Genomic DNA, 18,437 nt, shown 5'->3' with positions numbered 1-18,437 from the left:
TTTATTTTGGCGTGGTGGATCGAAACAGGAAGTCACTTCTTGGCCAGCGTTGCTATGATTTGAAGTTAATTGTCAATTGGTGCTGATGCTGTGACATAGAGCTGATGTAACAAGTGTGAGATCAACAGATTCATATCTTTTCTTTCCTCTAATTTGCACTTGCTCCATTATGCCTTGTCAGAGTAATCTTTACCTTTACAAAATGTCCATACCGTGTTAACAGGACACATAACAGTTTTCACAATGTTTGTCTGCAAGTATAATGGTTACTCAGTGCTTATGCAGTCTTTGCAACAAATACTTTTTAATAATCAGTTGACTCATTTTTACTCCTCCTACTCTTAAAGTATGCATCTATTTGTCTGTTAGGCTCTTCCCAGAAGATGGAGCGGAGGGACCTGCGCAGGAGGAAGAGGAAGGAGGAGGTGGAGGAGCTGACCAGTGCAGGACACCACGCTCTGAAACAGGGACAAACCCAGGAGGCAGAGCACCGTTTCAGAGGATCAGAGGAGACTGAAGGCAGGTTCTCCGGCCTCCAAAAACATGCCGGTCAAGTCGCAGAGGCTCAGGACTAACTCAACAGCGCAATTTTGTTACATAATTGTACACTGACAAATAAAGCACTTACTTTTTTAAACTTAAGAAGTACAATTTAACATGAGCCAAAGCTAAAACAAACTTTAACAAAACCACAATGCTACAACAGCTGCAAGTTTTACATTTAAATAACACTTGCCACAGACATTTTACTGAACAATTTTAAATCCCCCTCTGCAGTCTCCGGATCGTATTTTCCAGGGAACTTGCAAATAAATCTTTCACTGTCATTGCACAATGATCTTTCACTATAAACTACGCATTTCTCAGCTTAATGGACAAACTCAACAGTCAGACACAGTCTCACTCACTAAGGTTAAACCGATGAATTCAGCTCCCAAATGTGAGTCTACAGCTCTGTCAGGACTTTGTCAGAGTGAGCGAGTGGCCCGGCTCACATCAGTGACACCTCTTACTTCCATCTATCTCCCTTTCAATTCTCCCTTTTCCCTCTTCAACAGGCTTCGCTTTAACAAATGCCTCTTAAATAACTGCACGAGGGCTTAAAACGGAGCAACGTACAAAGAAGAATCTGATTTGGTAAACCAATCTGCTCCAAGGTTCGGCGCACAACTACCACCTGGCACGCTCATTTGAATACACCATTCATTTTTCATGAGGCCTAAAAATATCTGACATTACAATTCTCAATGGGCAGCCTCTATTATAATCGGTGGTTGCTGTGGTTTGAAATACAGGCAAGAAAACTATCCAGATATTAAAATAGTATTAAGTTACAGTACATAAAACGAGTGCCCGCAAGCGCAAAAAGCCTCTATACAGTAATCTCATGCCTTGAAGAGACTAACACAATTTAAAAAACGCTGAGTGGAACATGACTGGAAGCGATAAAAATGGTTTCTTTCAACAAGTCAATAAAGCGGCATGGAAGCGATGCACTGTCCACTGTGAGCAAATCAACGGCAGCAAAAATGGGATCATGCAACGGCTAGCGTAGCATAGCGGGGTTCAGAGGTCTCCCTTACCTGCCGACTTGGGTGTGAATTTGTCCCGGTTAGCCGCGCACACCGCTAGCAACCGGTAGCCCAGGTCCAAGTCGAAGCCCTGCTGCGCGGCGACCCGGCTCACCACCTGCGGGGAAGGAGCGGACATGGTTAGGAAGACACCACTGACAGCTTCAGGGAGGGAAAAAGAAAAGAGGATGTTTTTCTTTTAGCGTTTCCTGTGGATACCAACTCCAGCCACAAGGGGTCAGTAAAGGGATAACCAAAGCATTTGAAGTGTGGATGAAGTAGTACTTGCCAAACTACATGCTTTTTCATAGATATTTCAAAGACATACAGTCTGGGAGCAATCATGATCTCAACGATTTCCCGGTAGGCGTGATTGACAGACGGAATCAACCAATCAGAGCAACGCTAGATACTTCGCAGTAACAAGCACATTTTTCTGCCTATTTGCACACCCTGAGTGTTTCTAAGAGCTGAATGTAACAAGTACATTTCTCCATTGTGAGATCAATAAAGGCTATCTTATCTTAAAGTGATATCGAAGCAATGTGATGTAGCAGTACAAGCAAAGTAAATGCCTTATTTTCTCAGTTGGTTTACTTACTGCTTTAGAACTATCTATATTTAACTAATTATTTTTCTCTGTTCATGAAACCTGTCATCAACTTGACCTTGCAAGTGTATGCAAGTATGAACGGTTAACTACAGTCCAACTCATTCCAATCCCGGAAATGCTAACAACAACTAGCCTGCTAACAGCTAACAGCAAATATTTTGAAAGCAAACGCAAAAAGTGCACAGGAGTCTTCATTTTCCTCAAATGACTCGAAATGTTTAAGTTTTAAAGTTGCAAATCGGCCATTTTAGTGGGAACGAGCAAAGATTTTAAAACACATACATTATCTTCATTGTTAAGCTAATGTTAGTGTATAATAATCTAGAAAGAGCCATGGAAGAACACCGTTGGCTGTACTTGGTCAAATGCTTTTTAAATTCTAAAATCTCAATTGGATTATTATTATGGAAAAGCCCAGGAACCCTAGAAGTTGCAAGAGGGAGAAATACATTACTGCTACTACTGGCTATGAGTACAAAAAAACAAAACACGCTGTCTCGTTTTACCGCCACATTGTTGTTAATGCGGCGGATGCAGATGGGGTCTCGACATGACAAGCGAATCAATTGGTTCTGTTTAATTTGCCTCCTTATACATAAACAAAGCCGTCCACTCTGTTAAATGAGTGCTAAAAGCGTAAGCCCCCGTTAAGGCATTGTAATCCTTTCACTTTCCAAACAGTGGTAATACTCTGAGTCATTGCTCTCATTGAAGTTCACTGGAGGATGGGCACGGGCACATCCTGCTCCTCAGACAGACAAAGTGAGATTAATGTGGAGTCTGTAAGTCAGTGATGACTGCTTCAACCTCTGCACGAGATGAGCGGCCAAACCACACTCACCACCGGGCAGTGTGGATCGACATTTGCAGCCTTTCTTTTCACCTTGGCAGACGAGCGGGGAATAGGCCAAAAGATTGTGTGCATCAGTGTGGGAAACTTCTGTCTTTGGGGTAAAGCTCAAAGGTCAACCACTTTGTTGACTTTGTAAATGGAGTGGTCGCAGCTATATACTAAAAAAGGGCCCTTGCATCATAAAGGAAACTTGTGATATAAACGTGTACATTATATTTAAGGCTGAACAATATTTAAGTAACTTGCGATATACGATGTGGCTGTGAAATATCGCGATAACGATATTACAGTGATATTTTACCAAACCATTTCAACACGATATGTTCCATTCTAATTCAACACAAATCATTAGTGACTAGTTTTTCAGCAAATTGTGTGAAAAAAAGACTTAAAGAAAGACGACAGCAGGACCAAAACAAGACTAAAATTTAACTAAGGCAGTTAATGTTTAACAAAAGTTCAATGCATTGTTTGTTTTTGGCTTAGTTTGCAAAAAAATGTGTCGATCTCAGTCAGATGACGACTTAAAGGGGCTAGATGCAAGTTGGCCATTTTATACTCACTGCTGCTATCTCAGGTCATACATGTAACTGCACCTTCTATGTTAAGCTCATGCATGACGGCACTTCGGACCTGAAGAAACAACTCCTTGAGTGACAGTGCAGGACTTTAGAGCCAGTTGTGGTGAATATAACATTTTAAAACTCCGTTTAGTCCCTTTAAGTGATGTGATATGTATATTGCATCAAGTAATATCTCGATAGAGAAAGTATTTACTTTTAGGCTCATTCGTTCCCCGGCCCAGGGATTGAAAATGCCACTTGTGTTTGAAAGAATGTAGCAGCAAACCTCGCATTGTTCCGTCGCTGCCGTGTCATTTACTGGTATCAAGTTCTTGTTGTTGCAATGAACCTTCCAAGATGGATTTTTGTACTCATGCGGCACACGGTCAATATTATTACACTCGTCGGAAGTAATTATGATAAGGCAGAAGTGAATGACTGAAGATTTCTGACCATATTGCTCAACATTACCAAAGCAAATACAGATCTATTTTTGAATCATCAAACCACTTGCCTGTCAACTGAGGGCAGCAGCTAAGCCACGGACAGATTAAGGATTATTATGTAAAAAAAAAAGAAGGATAAAAGCTCAAATAATAAAAACATAAATTGCAAAAATCTATTTTTCTCCAATCCTCAACCCCGTTTGGTTACGGCAACATGTCTTTGACCCTCCACTGTCTACATCTCATGAAACATGACTGTCTGAGTAATATGAGCATTAAATTAAAAATATGTTTCCTTTATCTGCCGTCCCTTAGGTGGACAAAGGTCAGCCACCCTCATTCTGATCTGGACGATAGCCAGCCCCAAGCAGTGAGATTTGAGTAATCCGCCGGTGTTAATGACTTCAAACGGCACTGAACGTTAACGGGACGTGAAGCAGGCCGTGGGACGGTGATGTTGGAGGAGATGTGCTGTGACATAAAACAGCACCACGGGGACCGAGGTAAATCATAAATCATTATCAATACGGAGACCGCCGCGCTTTAGTCTGTGACAACGCAGCCTCTCCCCCCGACCTCAAAACACACATTAGCGCCAACGAGGTCAGGAGAGGTGCCAGCGAGACGGGCTGAGGAGGGTTGTTAAGTCGCTGCAGTAGATACGATGGCTCCTGAGTAAAGCCTCTGCTAATGCTCATATAGACATGAATGTGCAAACGTTTAGGTTCTAGCTGCTAATACGGGTTGTATCGCAAACACAGTTATTCAAATAGAAATGCCGCAAGATACAGGGCTGGGTACCATTAAACTGTGGGGAAAAAAAGGTACTACTGGTATCGAAAAAATGAAAGCAGGTACCGATTTTTTAATATATATCTTTAGATCCAAGTTTTGATGTTGTTGGTCCAGTGACAGCATTTAAAGAAGTGACATTTTCCCCCCAATTTTTTGTTCCCCCCTCAATTTTTTTTTTTTTTTTTTTTTCCCCCATCCTTTCTCGTTTTCCCAATTTTTCCCCCTAATTTTTTAAGACAAATATTTTCACTATTTCCCCCCATTTTTTACCCAATTTAATCCCCATTTTTTCCCTATTTTTGCCATTTCCCCCCCCCCAAATTATTCGCCATTTTTCAGACATTTCTTGACATTGGAGATTAACCCAATATTGCAAATTTGCATATCTTCCACAGCATTGCTCTGTTTTCTGGTTCTAGACGACATAAGTATCGGAAAAGGTATTGGGAAAAGTATCGGTAAAAGTATCGTTCAGGTATCGGTATTGAAAACCAAGAATCGTTAAAGGACTGGTATCGAAAAACATGTAAGGATACCCAGCCCTACGCACTTAATATTAGGGTTAGCATAGAGGCTATTTATCAAACCCAGGCTTCAGTTAGCTCTCTGCTCAAATGTAACCTTCTGAACGATATCACCAAAGCTGAAAAAACTTGACGGCATCTTGGGAAAACATGTATCTCGTAAAGAAGCGAGTTCAGCCTTAATTTGTACAGATCTGTCATGAAAAGAAGTGTTATACATTTTTCAATCTATCAAATGCTAACTATTATTTAAGATTAAATAGATCCGAACCACTCCAAATGCCAATGGCGGAACAGACAGCTCAAAAGCCGTCACAGATTTGTCAATTCTTCACCTCATAAGCCCCTTCGCAGCTTAATCGTAGCGAACCATACAGATTGGAGACAGAGCCGCTCAGTCTGAGTCTTTATTTATCCGTTTGTCAGAAGAAACAACAACTGCGCTTTATTTCTTCCTGTCCGCTCCGAGAGGATGGCGGATGTGGTTCCTTGTGGGAGTAGACACAATACGCACTCCTACATTTAGCTTATGTTGCAAGGGTTTTAGAAAATGGTGCAAGTATGACCGCCTTGTTATGTCATAATCCTTTGGTCTGTCTATGAATTTGGATAATCTCCTTGTTTTACATCTCGTTCGGAAAGTATTCCTACCCCTCTGTTTATTTCTGCATTATGTTGAAGTGTGATGATGATCTACACTTTTTCTTTACCGCAAACTTAAACTCTTATGTATGTTCAAAAATAGCAATGAAACAGATTGTTGTATAGAGTCTATTTACATTACTGTGGGGGGAAAAAAAGTTGATTTTAAAGGCCCTGTACCGGATTTTGTTTTGTTTACAAACAATGACACCTTAAGTTGAGATCCAAATTCAAGTTTCATGACTTTTAGCGAGCAAAACAGAGTTCAGCAGTCACAACTGAGCTCAACACTGTCCCGCCCACTTCCGGGTCCTTTGTCTGGTGCTGGAAGTAAATATCCCATTCAGTTTTTCCATTGACTTTTGAAAAACGTTAATAACAAGAATTTAAAAGAGCGAATGCAGCTAATCTATGATGACTCACGGACATTAAACGCTCAATTTTAAAATGAAGATTTATCAAAAATGTTATAATCCGAAGTTATAAATGCATTAAATATCCGCGCTATGGTCTGTAGTTAGCGCATAGCTGATTAGCCTCCGTCATTCTTAATATTTCAATGGAAAAAAATTATGGGATTTTTACTTGCCAAATGAGCAAAAGTGGGCGGGACTGTTGAGCTCTATATTGCTAACAACTAGCTTACTGGTTCACAAAAGATGCTAAATATATTTTTTCCCCCAAAATCTCTGGTTTTAAGGTTCAAGTTAAGGTACACTTATTGTCGGGAAAGTTATCCTCTGCCTTTGCCCCATCCTTATACACTACTACAAAAAGGTACAGGGCCTTTAAAATAAGTCTGTAGAGTAATCAATGTGTTGTCATCTCTGCTACTTAATAAAACAGGCATAATGGAAAAAAGGCCTTTCCTCAAGCAAGTCACAGAGAGTAGGACTGAATCCTTAAAGAATGCCCCGACTTGTTGCACGCAGTAATTGAAAGGATAAGTTAAGCCGTTGAGTCAGACAGGGCAGTTTGGCTGATAGCTGCGGCCCCATGCTGAGACTATTGTACAGCTCTTTATCAGCCTGTGAGGAGCTTCCTACCATTTGCACATTAAAAGGAGTCGTATCTGTTCGCTCACGCTACCACTCCAGTTGAGGAAAATACTTCTCCAATCAAGGAAGACATTGGTCCCCAGGCTTTGGAGGGCATTACTTTAAAAGTGTTGACAGAATTTAGCATCAGCGCGTCTTTCTAATAGCCTATTTATTTGTGTTCCAAAATAAAAAAAAACGACAAATAAAAAAATAGTGCCAATACAGTTTCAGAAGCACTTAGCCTTTGCCACATATGTCCTCACACCAAGAAACCCGTCTAAAACTCTCAACAGTGTCTCTACGCCTCCCATGTTGCATCGGACAACTGGTGTGGATTTGTCGGGGGCCACCTCTCCTTGCCCCGCGCCCCCGATCGATGCGCGGCAGTGGCTAGTGAAGTGAAAAGGGATAGCCAGAGGTGAGCGTCTCCCGACAGCCCTGTTTAAGCCTGCTACCCCGGCGTGTGTGTGTGTGTCAGTGACAAGGACTTTAACCTCTGCTGCTGAACCCGAGCGGACTGAGCAGCCGGCCGGGACAACCGCTCAATACAAGTGCGCCGAGGCTGTAACTGACACACATCACAAGGTGTCCCGTACTGTGCCTTATTCAGGCTTTGTAAAATACTTTTGAGTACCTTAAAGTCCATTTGATGACTTAGCTTGATGGATATTATCTGTGGTATGTATTAATCATGATTTTTCTACTGTGAAGCGGCAAATTTAATAGAAAAAAAGTTGTGTGACATAGAGAGATAGTTCCATAGAATTCGGACTCACTTATTTCTCATAGCTACAGACGGGGGGCGTGGCCTATTTCTCTCTTTTAAACATTTAGACACAGACTATAAACACATTCAGATTTGCATGATTGTTTTGACAGAGCAGATTGCACGCTAGAAGTGAAAAATCGGCACTCAAAGCTAGCGTTAGCATGTAGCATGAAGCTAACGTTTAGCATTATTTCTAGCATTCTCTGTAATATGTACAAATTTGGACCACTTTGCTCCTCTCCATGTTCCTGTATCTTTATTTTGTAGGAAATACATCCATAATTCAGTGTTTGTTTAAGTAGTGGTAGAGTAATCGGTGAAAGAGTAGCTCTTTTCCATCAAACGTGACCATTTGTGGGTGTTCAGTTACAGTAACAGTGTTAAAGTTGACCTCTGTGTACAGTATGTCACTTACTGCCCATGTCCAATAAGGAAGTGAAATATAAAACATCATGAAAATGGTCGAACCAGGGAAAACTAGAAACATCTTAAGTATAATTGTGTGCTTTGTAATTGAGTGCTGAAATGACACATGGAAAAAAAAAAAGCATAAGGTGGACTCTATAAATAAGCTGCAAAACATGTATGAAACAAGCTAAAAATAAATAATAAAAGAAGTTGTGTCTATTGTTTACAATAGACTGTTAGTGATATATTGTTGTAAATCTGAATTCTAATTTTGTACGAGACAAACGAAACAATAAAAAAATTTAAAAATAATTCTGCCACGATTTGGCAGAAGTCAACGTCAAAGAGGAAGCACCGGGGCAAGAAGTGCCACAATAGTCGACAAAAGGGTTAAAAAGTTGCAGAATGGCCCAAAAAAAAATCCCAGCGGACTCTAAATTATCTGATGAAAACAAACTGGTGTGAATTTTCGTCACCGTCTGGGCTAGAACAAAAACACATTGAAGTGGACAGCTCATATTTCTTTCAAGTTAATTATTGTTTTGGTGCTAAAAAAGTACCTAAAAGACATAATTGGTGTTTACGTACCGTCAGACATCCCATGAGGCTTTGCTCGAAAGGTCTCTGGAAGGCCCGGGGATCTCCACACCAGTCTAGCAGCTCCGTCGCTGCCGAGTGGAAGTTGGCCGGATTCTGTAAGTGCTGCGGAAACGAAAGGTAGAGAAAGACTCTGTCACAAACAATGTGGAAATAAGAGGGTTTTTCTTTGCTATGTCCAAATGGTGCATTGTTTAAATAAAGATTGCGTGTCATGTGTGAAATTTCAGGGCTGATATCCACCATGTTTGTTGGCAGCTGGCGTGACCTTAACCCATTGGCAAAACAACAAAGAAGTCAAGGAGAGAAATGAGACAGTCCCAAGAATGGTAATGGTATTCAAAGGGAAAGCTTGTTTTGGGAATCAGAAGTTTTCCACGTTTTCTGGCGGACTATGAGCATATTAAGCGCACACAAATGTAGTTAAGTCAAAATCAGTTTCGTGTCAACGTCTTGTCTGATTCTGGTATTGAAAATGAAGCAGTAGAAGTGAAAACCCACAGGCAAAGTTAGCGTTTAGCATGTAGCACGTTCGCATTATGGTTGGCATTATCCGTCATTTATGCATTCATGGGCTGTTGAAACACTTTGCTCCTTTCCATATTTCTGTGTCTTTATTTAGTATAAACTATAATTCAGCATTTGTGATTGGTGAAAGAGTAGTCCTTGTCCCTCTTTGTTTTCCCTCGGACATCTTCAATCGCTACCATTTAAGGCCGATTCCGTCTGTATCTACTGGAAAAAAAACAGTCACCCAAATCGTTTCCATTGCAGTTTTACTTCTAAACCAGCTTGGATTTGTGTGTTGTACTTTGGCACGACCCTGTAAGGACCTCCAGTCTCTTCTATAACCGCCCACTCTGGCTTGCATTGCATTGTGCGGCGAAGCTCACTCCGACATGTCAACAAAGATGCCAGTGTTTCCTGTTAATCTCTTTTGGCAACACCCCAGTGCACTGCATCTTTCCCTCCAATTCGTCTTCTCATTCACGGAGCCGCCCGGGTACTAGTAGAAGTCTGCTGGTCGTCTTAGAAGCTAACCTTCGTTCTGGCAGCGCTTTGGTTCAATATGGCCACCGGTGTGTCGTCTAATCTCTTTGAGGCCCCGGCTCTTGTTCAGTCGGGCCTAAAACAGCTCGACTCTTTCTTCGCACTGTCTGAAAACGTCTCGGCTTGGCACGACACAATGCACGTTTTTGAATTCGGGGGCTCCCTTTTCTACGGCTCAGGAGGTTAATAGCTCTGAAATGTCCGCAGAGCTCTTTCGGCTAGACTGAGCCCACTTGAAAGTATTTATTATTCTCATCTGGGGCTAAAGTCACTTGTTTTGTGGACGGTCCGCGCAGAAGGTAGGGCTATTGTCTTTAGGGGCGGCAGAGGTGAGCGTTTTGAAAAGGGCAGCTCTTCAGGGGCGAACATGACAGGATCGTCGGCTTCCTACTGAGAGCCCCTGATGATATCATGAGTATGAGGCGAGGCCGTGAGTGACTAGCCTTTTGTGATGGGGAGATTAGACCTCAGAGAGTTAGCGCTGGACCTCGCACTACTCTGACTGATGAAGACAAGTGCAGAGAGTGAGGGAGAGGAGTGTTCTAGAGGAGTGATATAATCTGGCATTATTGCTGCTTGATGGGCGGTGAGAGGGGCATGAGAAGCAGCGCGGCAGGGGCTGTCTGTCTCCCTCCACAGCACTGCCACAGACTCAGGCTGACAGCTCCAGCGTGAGGGGGAGGACAGTGACTTTAAAGAGGAGCTTGTTGTTGTGCTCCGGGTTGGATGAGGACAGAATGCTGAGGAGGAGGAGGAGGAGGGGGGAACAGAAACATCCTGACACATGACAGACTGTCCTCTGCGATGATGGACCAACTTAGTGCTTTTTCAGGTTAGTCGGGGATCAGGCTGTTCTCTCATGTCTACCTGCTCCGTGAAAAACAGCAGAGCAGCTGGCTCGGAGCCAGAGGCTTTCCCCAAACCAAAACAACACCCTGCAGCCCTCAGCTCGCTGCTAACTGTGCCTTTGAAGTCAGGTTTAACTGTGAGCCCTGGTGCTGCACGGCAAAGTATATAAACCAAATGACAATGAGAGCATTTATTAGACCAGATGTGTAAACGCGAGTTTTTAAAGGGCTTGGAAGTGACACTATTGAAAATAATTAGGTAGTGTTAGCTAAACACGAGCTGCCAAGCTTATCAAAACAATCTCATTTCATAATATTATGAAATACTTATCAACATTTGCACAGTTGCGAACAGTGTACATTATCGGACTACAGATAAACAGTGAAAGCTATTCTTTTCCATACAAGTAGCCTTCTTGAACAAGCTGAGAGTCTCTTTTCAAGATAAAGATGAACAGTACCAATAACAAGGTCAAACTCCTTCCTACTAGATTGGTTTGCATTTAGTTTGCTGTTAAACAACTGTCAGTTTAATGACAAGTTGAGAAGCAAAATGTTCTCAACACTAAAACAACCCAGTGCAGGTGATTAGAGAGAGGCTTTTATGCATGCCTACGGATAAGAACAATGTTATGTCAATCCCAACACACCAACATGTGAAAACTGCAAGCAACTGTTAATACATGCTTCACAAATTCAGAAATGCAGCAGGTCTCCTTGTGACCTTTTGAACCTTCTGTTGCATTTTGCCAAACACACATACAAACACATACAGCTGGCAGTGTGTTAAACTGCTCGTGGGAGATCCTGGCGTGTATTTGAAAAGGCAAGGTGTCTGATCACCAAGCCTCCTATCTCCACAAGTGACTACCTCACTGTACAGCCTGGTGCCGCATGGTTGTTTGGGAGACACAGAGCCTCGCACCCACGCGTCGCAACAGCCCTGCCAGCCATGTCACTACTCATCGACTTTTAATGGGCAGGGCAGAGGCGGGCGCCCAGGGTCACGTCTCTGCGTCTCTCTCCCTACAATCCCATCAGCCCGCGATTAGAAGGACGGGCCAAGTCCTGGAAGCGTTTAACCACAAACATGGTGCAACCCATACGTCAGGAGCCATGATGATGATGTGATGCCTGGGGTGGGAGGGGTTGTTTAAAAAAGGTGGAAGGGGGGGGGGGAGAAAAAGTGCAGTCTGCCGCAGCGTTGGAAGCCTCTTTGAAGTCTCGGCTACGGCTTCCCGCGCCAGATTTTCTTCTTCTTTATGTCTCTCTTTTTTTTTCTCGCGCTCCCTCTCCGGCTATGACCCAGTGCAACATGATCTGTGTGACTGCAGCTAATGGCCAGAGAAAGCCATGCCCATAAAAGGGAAGAGAGGGGGGAAAGGAGGGAAGGGGAATGAGAAAGGAAGATGGGTGTGTAAGAAAAAAAAACACATCGTCTGGGGCTATCATTGCAGGATTAGAGAGGTTTTGTGTAACTGGTTGAGATGGCTGTATTTGAATGTGAAAACTTGCATCTATTACAGTGCTGCTGAAGAGTGAATGATCAAATTGTTTCTTTTCAATAGGAAGCCGCACTCTGATTCGCTACTATACAGTAAAACAGATGTCATGATCATAATGATAAATAGTAATCAAAATAGAAATGAAAATTAGTTTACATTGTGTAGGTTAGAAAGTGATATATTTATCCAAAACAGCACTTTGATTGTCTTTCGTCCAGTGCCTCTGTATCCAAGACACTTCTTTCCTCACTCCTCATGAAAACAAACTCTACTGTCCCAAGGTTACATTTTACAGCCGGGATGTCGGTCCAAGTATCACAAGGCGCTACACCATGTTGTTTTGCAGTAGCTCCGGCAGATGTTTTTGCCTCTCGATGGAAAGATGAGCCATGTTTTGGATCACAGTTTGGATGAGACGTCGAGGTAAATGGAGGAGCAATGTATGAAAAAAAAAAAAAAAAAAGAATCCCAAGGATAACATAGTAATATGGTAGAAAGTGTAATTTCCATTTGGTGCTGCTTATACAATTGTAGCACCTGATGGTAAGTGATATACAGTAATTCTTGCTCATTAAAGAGGGAGTACTGTGCTTCTTGCAGGTATTTGGTAATAATGTCAAAAACATCTTTATCACTGTCTTACACTTTGTTTATTGGAAAATGCAACATTGATCTAAAACAGCTGTAACAAAATATCCAGTAGTTTCACTTCCTGATTGTCTCCCCATTAGCCCCTCCCACTCCGCTCCTCTTGCTCCCCTTTGCTGTGCAGCTGTTTCAATACATGTGTGGCTGTAGTGAAGCTATGGCAACTGTTTTTCCTCGGTATGAAGGACGTCAGGAGGAGCTTTTGTGGAAGCTGCAGCCACACTTTTAGCCACTGAGGAAGATTCAACGAGCACTCAAAGCAGTGCGAGTGGGTCGAAGCACACCTCAAGGCATGTTTTTGATGAGGGATTGTGACAGTAAAAAGCTCTAAAAAGTCAGTAAAAAGTGTTTGCTAGTTTGTATCTGCTTTGAGAAATGATGAAATATCCAAATGAGTTCATGAATAGTGAACCCCCGCCCCCCCCCCCCCTGTGAGTCCTGCTTCGAGAGCCACGCCAGTGCAAAAGGATCCGGGCGCCGCGCAGACATGAAAACCATATCGCACATCTGGATTTAAAATAGCCACATAACAAGCGTCTGTAAATGGAGCCGAACAAAGGCAGCACAGTCGTCTCTGGCGCGTAATGGCAATAACACACCTGTTTGATGCACAGCAGCCTGTCATTGGTCTGCTGGATGTGCCGGTCCATCGACGGTAACGTGTTCATCTTGGAGTCTCTACCGGGACGCCATTAAAGTTCAGCACTCTGCGAGGAAAAAAGAAGCAAAACAAAGGGAGATGTTTGTTAAGACAAGTTCTTTTCATGTCAGCCGTTTGTATCCTACAGAGTTGAAGGGGGCGTTGTGGAGTGTGACAGATCTGACAACATGACACCTCAAACAAGGAAGCGCGCCTTTACAGTGACTTGGTTGAAGGGCATGGCGCGCCTCCAGTGCAGCTGCTGATACAAACGGTTTCTTTTTGGCGTAAGCGAGAGAAGAAAAAAAAAACGATGATGATGATGATGCGCAGACAGAGTTGGAGAAAAGTTTGAGAAATGGCACGGCTTAGAACAACAGTAAAGGACGACCGGAGTGAGCTGCTTTAAATGAGCATGCATCGCTGTCGAGGTTATCGGCAGAACAGTGGGTCAAATATTATGCAACGCGAGGATAGCGCAAGCACAAGCTTCATGGCTGAAAACGATTCAGTGGAAAAGTGGATTACAGCGGGTGAAGTGTCTTTGACTGCACTTAGTTTAGTAGTAGTTTGCAGAAGTCTTCATTTTTGGGAGCCTAATTATTGTAATACTGTTGGAAGTAGTTTAGCACAAAGTTACTACGCTTCATTCTAGTAAACTAAAGACACTGTCCACTTTGCTACACACTTTCTTTGTTTAAAGGGGCTATATGCAAGTTTGCCATTTTATACTCACTACTGCCATCTCAGGTCATACGTGTAACTGCACCTTCTATATTAAGCTCGTGCATGAGGGCACTTCGGACCCGAATTAACACCTTTCTGAGTGACAGTGCAGGATTTTAGAGGCAGTTGGGGTGAACAGCTCATTCTACACATTAGGACATGGCTGGAACATGGAGGCGGAGGAAAATACATAATTTTAACATTTTTAAACTCTGTATAGTCCCTTTAAGACATGAACAGCTGCCACCAGAATATGTATTGTCTGTTCTTAAGATTGAGTCATAACTATTTTGGCCATTTTTACTACATATAATATGCTACCAAAAAGATCCAGTGTTGCGTTTTTCACCACGATCTTGTATGATTATGGGAGAGTGTGACCACTGCACAAAGCCTCCTCCAGCACATTCATTCAGGATGTTCAGGTCGTCGGCTGATTTCATTATTTGGGGACATACTGTAGTGTTGCTGAACCTAGACCTGACTAACTGCAGCAACCCCAGACCATAACAGTCAGTTAAATCCAGGAGACAATTCAGTGTATAATTTGGCTTAGGGGTGGGCGATTGAGCTAACACCATAAAATATAATGAATCATAATTTTATTAAATGTATTCCAAATGTATTAGAGCGTAAGTATAAAACCCTGCTCACTTAGTAGCTTTAAATTGCCTTAATGAAGGTTGTAAACTTGTGTGTTAGAGCTCACACTACACCGTGATTGGTCAAATCCACCTGTCACTCACAGAGAGCATCATGACAGACAGTGGCCAATAGGAGAAGTGGGCGGGGCAATGTAGACAGCAGTTTTTTTCCCCTGAGCTCAACCAGATACGGACTGAGATGGCGCGACTACATTTAGAAACAAATGAATTTCAAGGACAAATAACTGCGCACACATCCCCTCCCTAACCACGCCCCAATCCTTCGGCGTCTGCATTCATGACCGTTTCTCAACACCCCCGTCCCCTTCCCTACCTAAGAAAAAATTCCAACACGTGACCTTGTGTGCGGTGTATTTCCCGTGTCTTGATGTTTTGTGTATGCACTTTGTCTTAACTTCACTAACCCTGAGTTTTCTTGTGTAAAAAATCCTTTATTATACAGAAAAGCGCTGAATCACGATGCAACGTTCCATCACCATTTGAGTTGATATATTGCCATATCGCACATACCAAGGGCAATTTTCTGGGGTAAAGTCGAACATAAACAAATTACAGGAGAGTCAGGAGTAAATGATACGCTTCTGTCTGACCACCATCTTTCCGCATTATCAGCATCAGCTTTGGCCCGCCTGGCATTCCTCCACACACAAAAGTAAGAAAGAAAAAAAAAAAAGAAAAAGAGAAAAGAAACATGACTTAAAGGAGGAGGTAGCGGGAGAGTCAGGGCTCCAGAAAGCTGCTTGGCGCTGATAAAGGTTCCCCCCTAGATCCCCCACCGAGGTAAACACAGCCCGAGCAGAAAACCAAGCAGCACCCAGCGAGGGGGGGGGGACTTCTCATGTCTAAAGCCGCTACAAGGCTTATTTTAGAGAAGAATGTTGCAAAGTATTCTACTCTTAGGTTTTTTTTTTCCCTCTTCTCAGATCCTCAAGAGCTCGTAAAAACACAAAAGCGCAAATTCTTGACTTTGATTGAGCGAGTGAGGAGTAAAAAAAAAAAAAAAGAAAAAGGTAAGACTTCAAAGGCGGCACTTAGAGAATGAAAAGTGTATCGCTAATCCGCCGAGCTGGGGTATTAGCCGAGCGGAATTACCTGGAGTGCTCTTAAAAGTCTTAAACATAGGTACGTACATTGCTCATACGGGAGACAGAGGGAGCGCGGGATTGCGGTCGAGTGGGAGGCGGGAGGCTGCGCAGCGTCGCGTTCAAATGCATCGACTGGACTTTTTTTTTAACAGCATGGATGTAAAATGTGATTGTAATGACAAGGGATCGTAGTAGCTGTACTGTATATAGCAGGGGTCACCAACGTGGTGCCCGCGGGCACCCAGGGGCTCTTTGGGCCCTTCATTTTCTTGAATCTAATTCTTAAAATTACAGTTATTTCGGTTCTTGTGACTCAGTATGAGTTTAAAATAAAGCTATTTTAATATAATATGGGGTCAATATCCTATAAGTGAACAGTGTACGTTTAAGTCTTTAGGATTTGTTTTTAACTGGTAGCCCTCGAACAACTTAATGCTCTTAAAGTAGCCCTCAGCTGAAATAAGGTTGGTGAGCCCTGGTATATAGGGAAAGAAAACTACATTTAGAGATATTCATTTGAGACTTAAGCTGTAGATTATGATATGAATATGAGAATTGCAAGTTTTTTTGTCATTTTATGTTTTCATGTAAATAGGGATTTCAGCGACCAAATCTAAATAATGGACAGAGCCAGGCTTAAGTGTATGGTTTCATTTTGTTGAATTATTAAATACAAAGATACGTTTTAAGGGGATTTTGGATAAATTGTTTAGTTTTTGAATAACCTTCTGAAGGGATCTGGAAAAAGACTACAAGACTGTAAAGTTCGGAGTCTGTAAGAGCTACTAAAGTGGATATATTGTTGCAAGAGAGTAAAAACACTGTATTTTTAGCCATGGTCTCGCAGACAGGAAAGTACCATATTTGGATTACAGCGTCATCTCGGTTGCCTTTCGTGCAACACATGGATACCAAACTTGTTGATATTTGTGAATGAATATGCGTGGGAAAACATTTGGTGTGCCACAAATTTGTAATTATTTACAGGAAACAAATTGCGAGGGAACGAATGACTTAAACTGATAAAATGGCTGCACTACAAAGGCGGAAGGAGATGAAGTAATAATAGTAGTAGTTGTAGTGCCAATAGGTCTTTGCTGTACCTTTTAATGGAGGTTATTTTTCATAGCATTTTGTACTCAAGGTTATATTCACTTTACTGCAGTAATTTCCAAAGTGGGATCCCCCAAGGCGGTGCATAGGGCCCCCCAGATTTTGTCTACCAAATAAGCACAATGAAAATAAATGTATTTGTTCAAATATACAACTTTATATCAGTATTTCGGTTACATTTCATAGCGTTTTGTTTATTTATACGGCCTTTTAAGGAGACTCACTGCAGGAAAAGCATTTTTTTGTTTTGTTGTTTGTTTGTTTTTAATTTTCAGGTTTTGAGCCTTTACAGATTTTTCAACAACAACAAAAAACAGCTTATGGTAAAAAGATAGAAGATCTCCACAAAAAAAAACTCTGAAAAAGACTTTGTAACTAAAATGTCAAGAAAGTGAAACCATAAATTTAAACCTGGCTCAATCCATTACTCAGATTTTGTCGCAGAAGTAAAACATTACAAATAGTTTTAAATTATTATTGGGGGGGGTCCGTGGGATTTGCGGATAGACAAAGGGGCCGCTGTGCTCTGGAAACACTGACGGATCAACATGTACTACTTTCACTACTACTCTATTTTGAAATAACAGCAACTTTTTTTATACTCCTTTTGGGTCAAGTTCAAAACAACCCATCGCCCCCTTCCACTCAAACTCAACCCTGGGTGGCCGACATTGCCCTCCATTCCGCCGCGACGCCCCCCTTCGTCCAGCAGATGTCTCCCTCCCCTGCTGTTGGCCCGTCCGTGCGCCTCCCGCCTCCCCCTGTACACACTTGAGTGAGCGCTCCGCAGAGGGCTCCTTTAAGCCCCTGACAAGTGCTACAAATCCCCCTCAGCGGCCGGCGCAGGCAGCTCTATACGGGCCGCTAACAGGGCACGCTCCGGCCCCAACGCTCACCATACGACCTTGTGGCTATTGATTAACTGTTCCAACCAAACAGCTTCCCTTTCCTGCCGCCATAGCCCAGACTACAGGGGGAGAGTGAGAAGGGAGTACAACCAGGAGAGGGGAGGGAGGGGGGGGAGATAGCTGCCTCTTTAACCCGAGGAGGATCCATTCTTCTTCCCCCCCCCCTCCTCCTTGTGCAGTCGGGGGGCCTCTGTCGGTGCTTTCAGGAGACTAGCGCTCTTGCTCCTGTGTGCGCCTTTGTTTGGCATTGAAAAGACGAGCCCTGCGGTTCTAAAGAGCAAAATGAGTGAGGTGGAACTGCGGGGTTGCGCAAAGAGGCAAAGCGCCCGAATCAGTATGTTTTTACATGGAGGGGTGTGCGCCGCCGGACAATGCGAGGAGGTTGATTAATGTTGAAGTTTTTACATGCACTCGGGATATATATCGGG

General features: G+C 42.7%; 1 protein-coding gene across 6 annotated transcripts in view; it reads right to left on the bottom strand.

Moving 5' to 3' along the window:
- The window catches only part of zmiz1a (zinc finger, MIZ-type containing 1a), a 203,508-nt gene that overhangs the window by 41,041 nt on the left and 144,030 nt on the right, over nucleotides 1–18,437 (bottom strand). For all 6 annotated transcript variants that reach the window (XM_079559888.1, XM_079559891.1, XM_079559886.1 and 3 more), the window contains 3 exons: nucleotides 13,472–13,579; nucleotides 8,813–8,926; nucleotides 1,584–1,689 (listed from right to left, as the gene is read on the bottom strand). In XM_079559888.1, coding sequence (XP_079416014.1) covers nucleotides 1,584–1,689; nucleotides 8,813–8,926; nucleotides 13,472–13,540 — 289 coding nt within the window. In that variant the 5' untranslated portion in view covers nucleotides 13,541–13,579. The remainder of the gene's footprint in view (nucleotides 1–1,583; nucleotides 1,690–8,812; nucleotides 8,927–13,471; nucleotides 13,580–18,437) is intronic.

Source organism: Gobius niger (genome assembly GCF_951799975.1).
Source record: "Gobius niger genome assembly, chromosome: 7".
Classification (NCBI taxonomy): Eukaryota; Metazoa; Chordata; class Actinopteri; order Gobiiformes; family Gobiidae; genus Gobius; species Gobius niger.
This window is presented reverse-complemented; position numbering and strand designations above follow the sequence as displayed.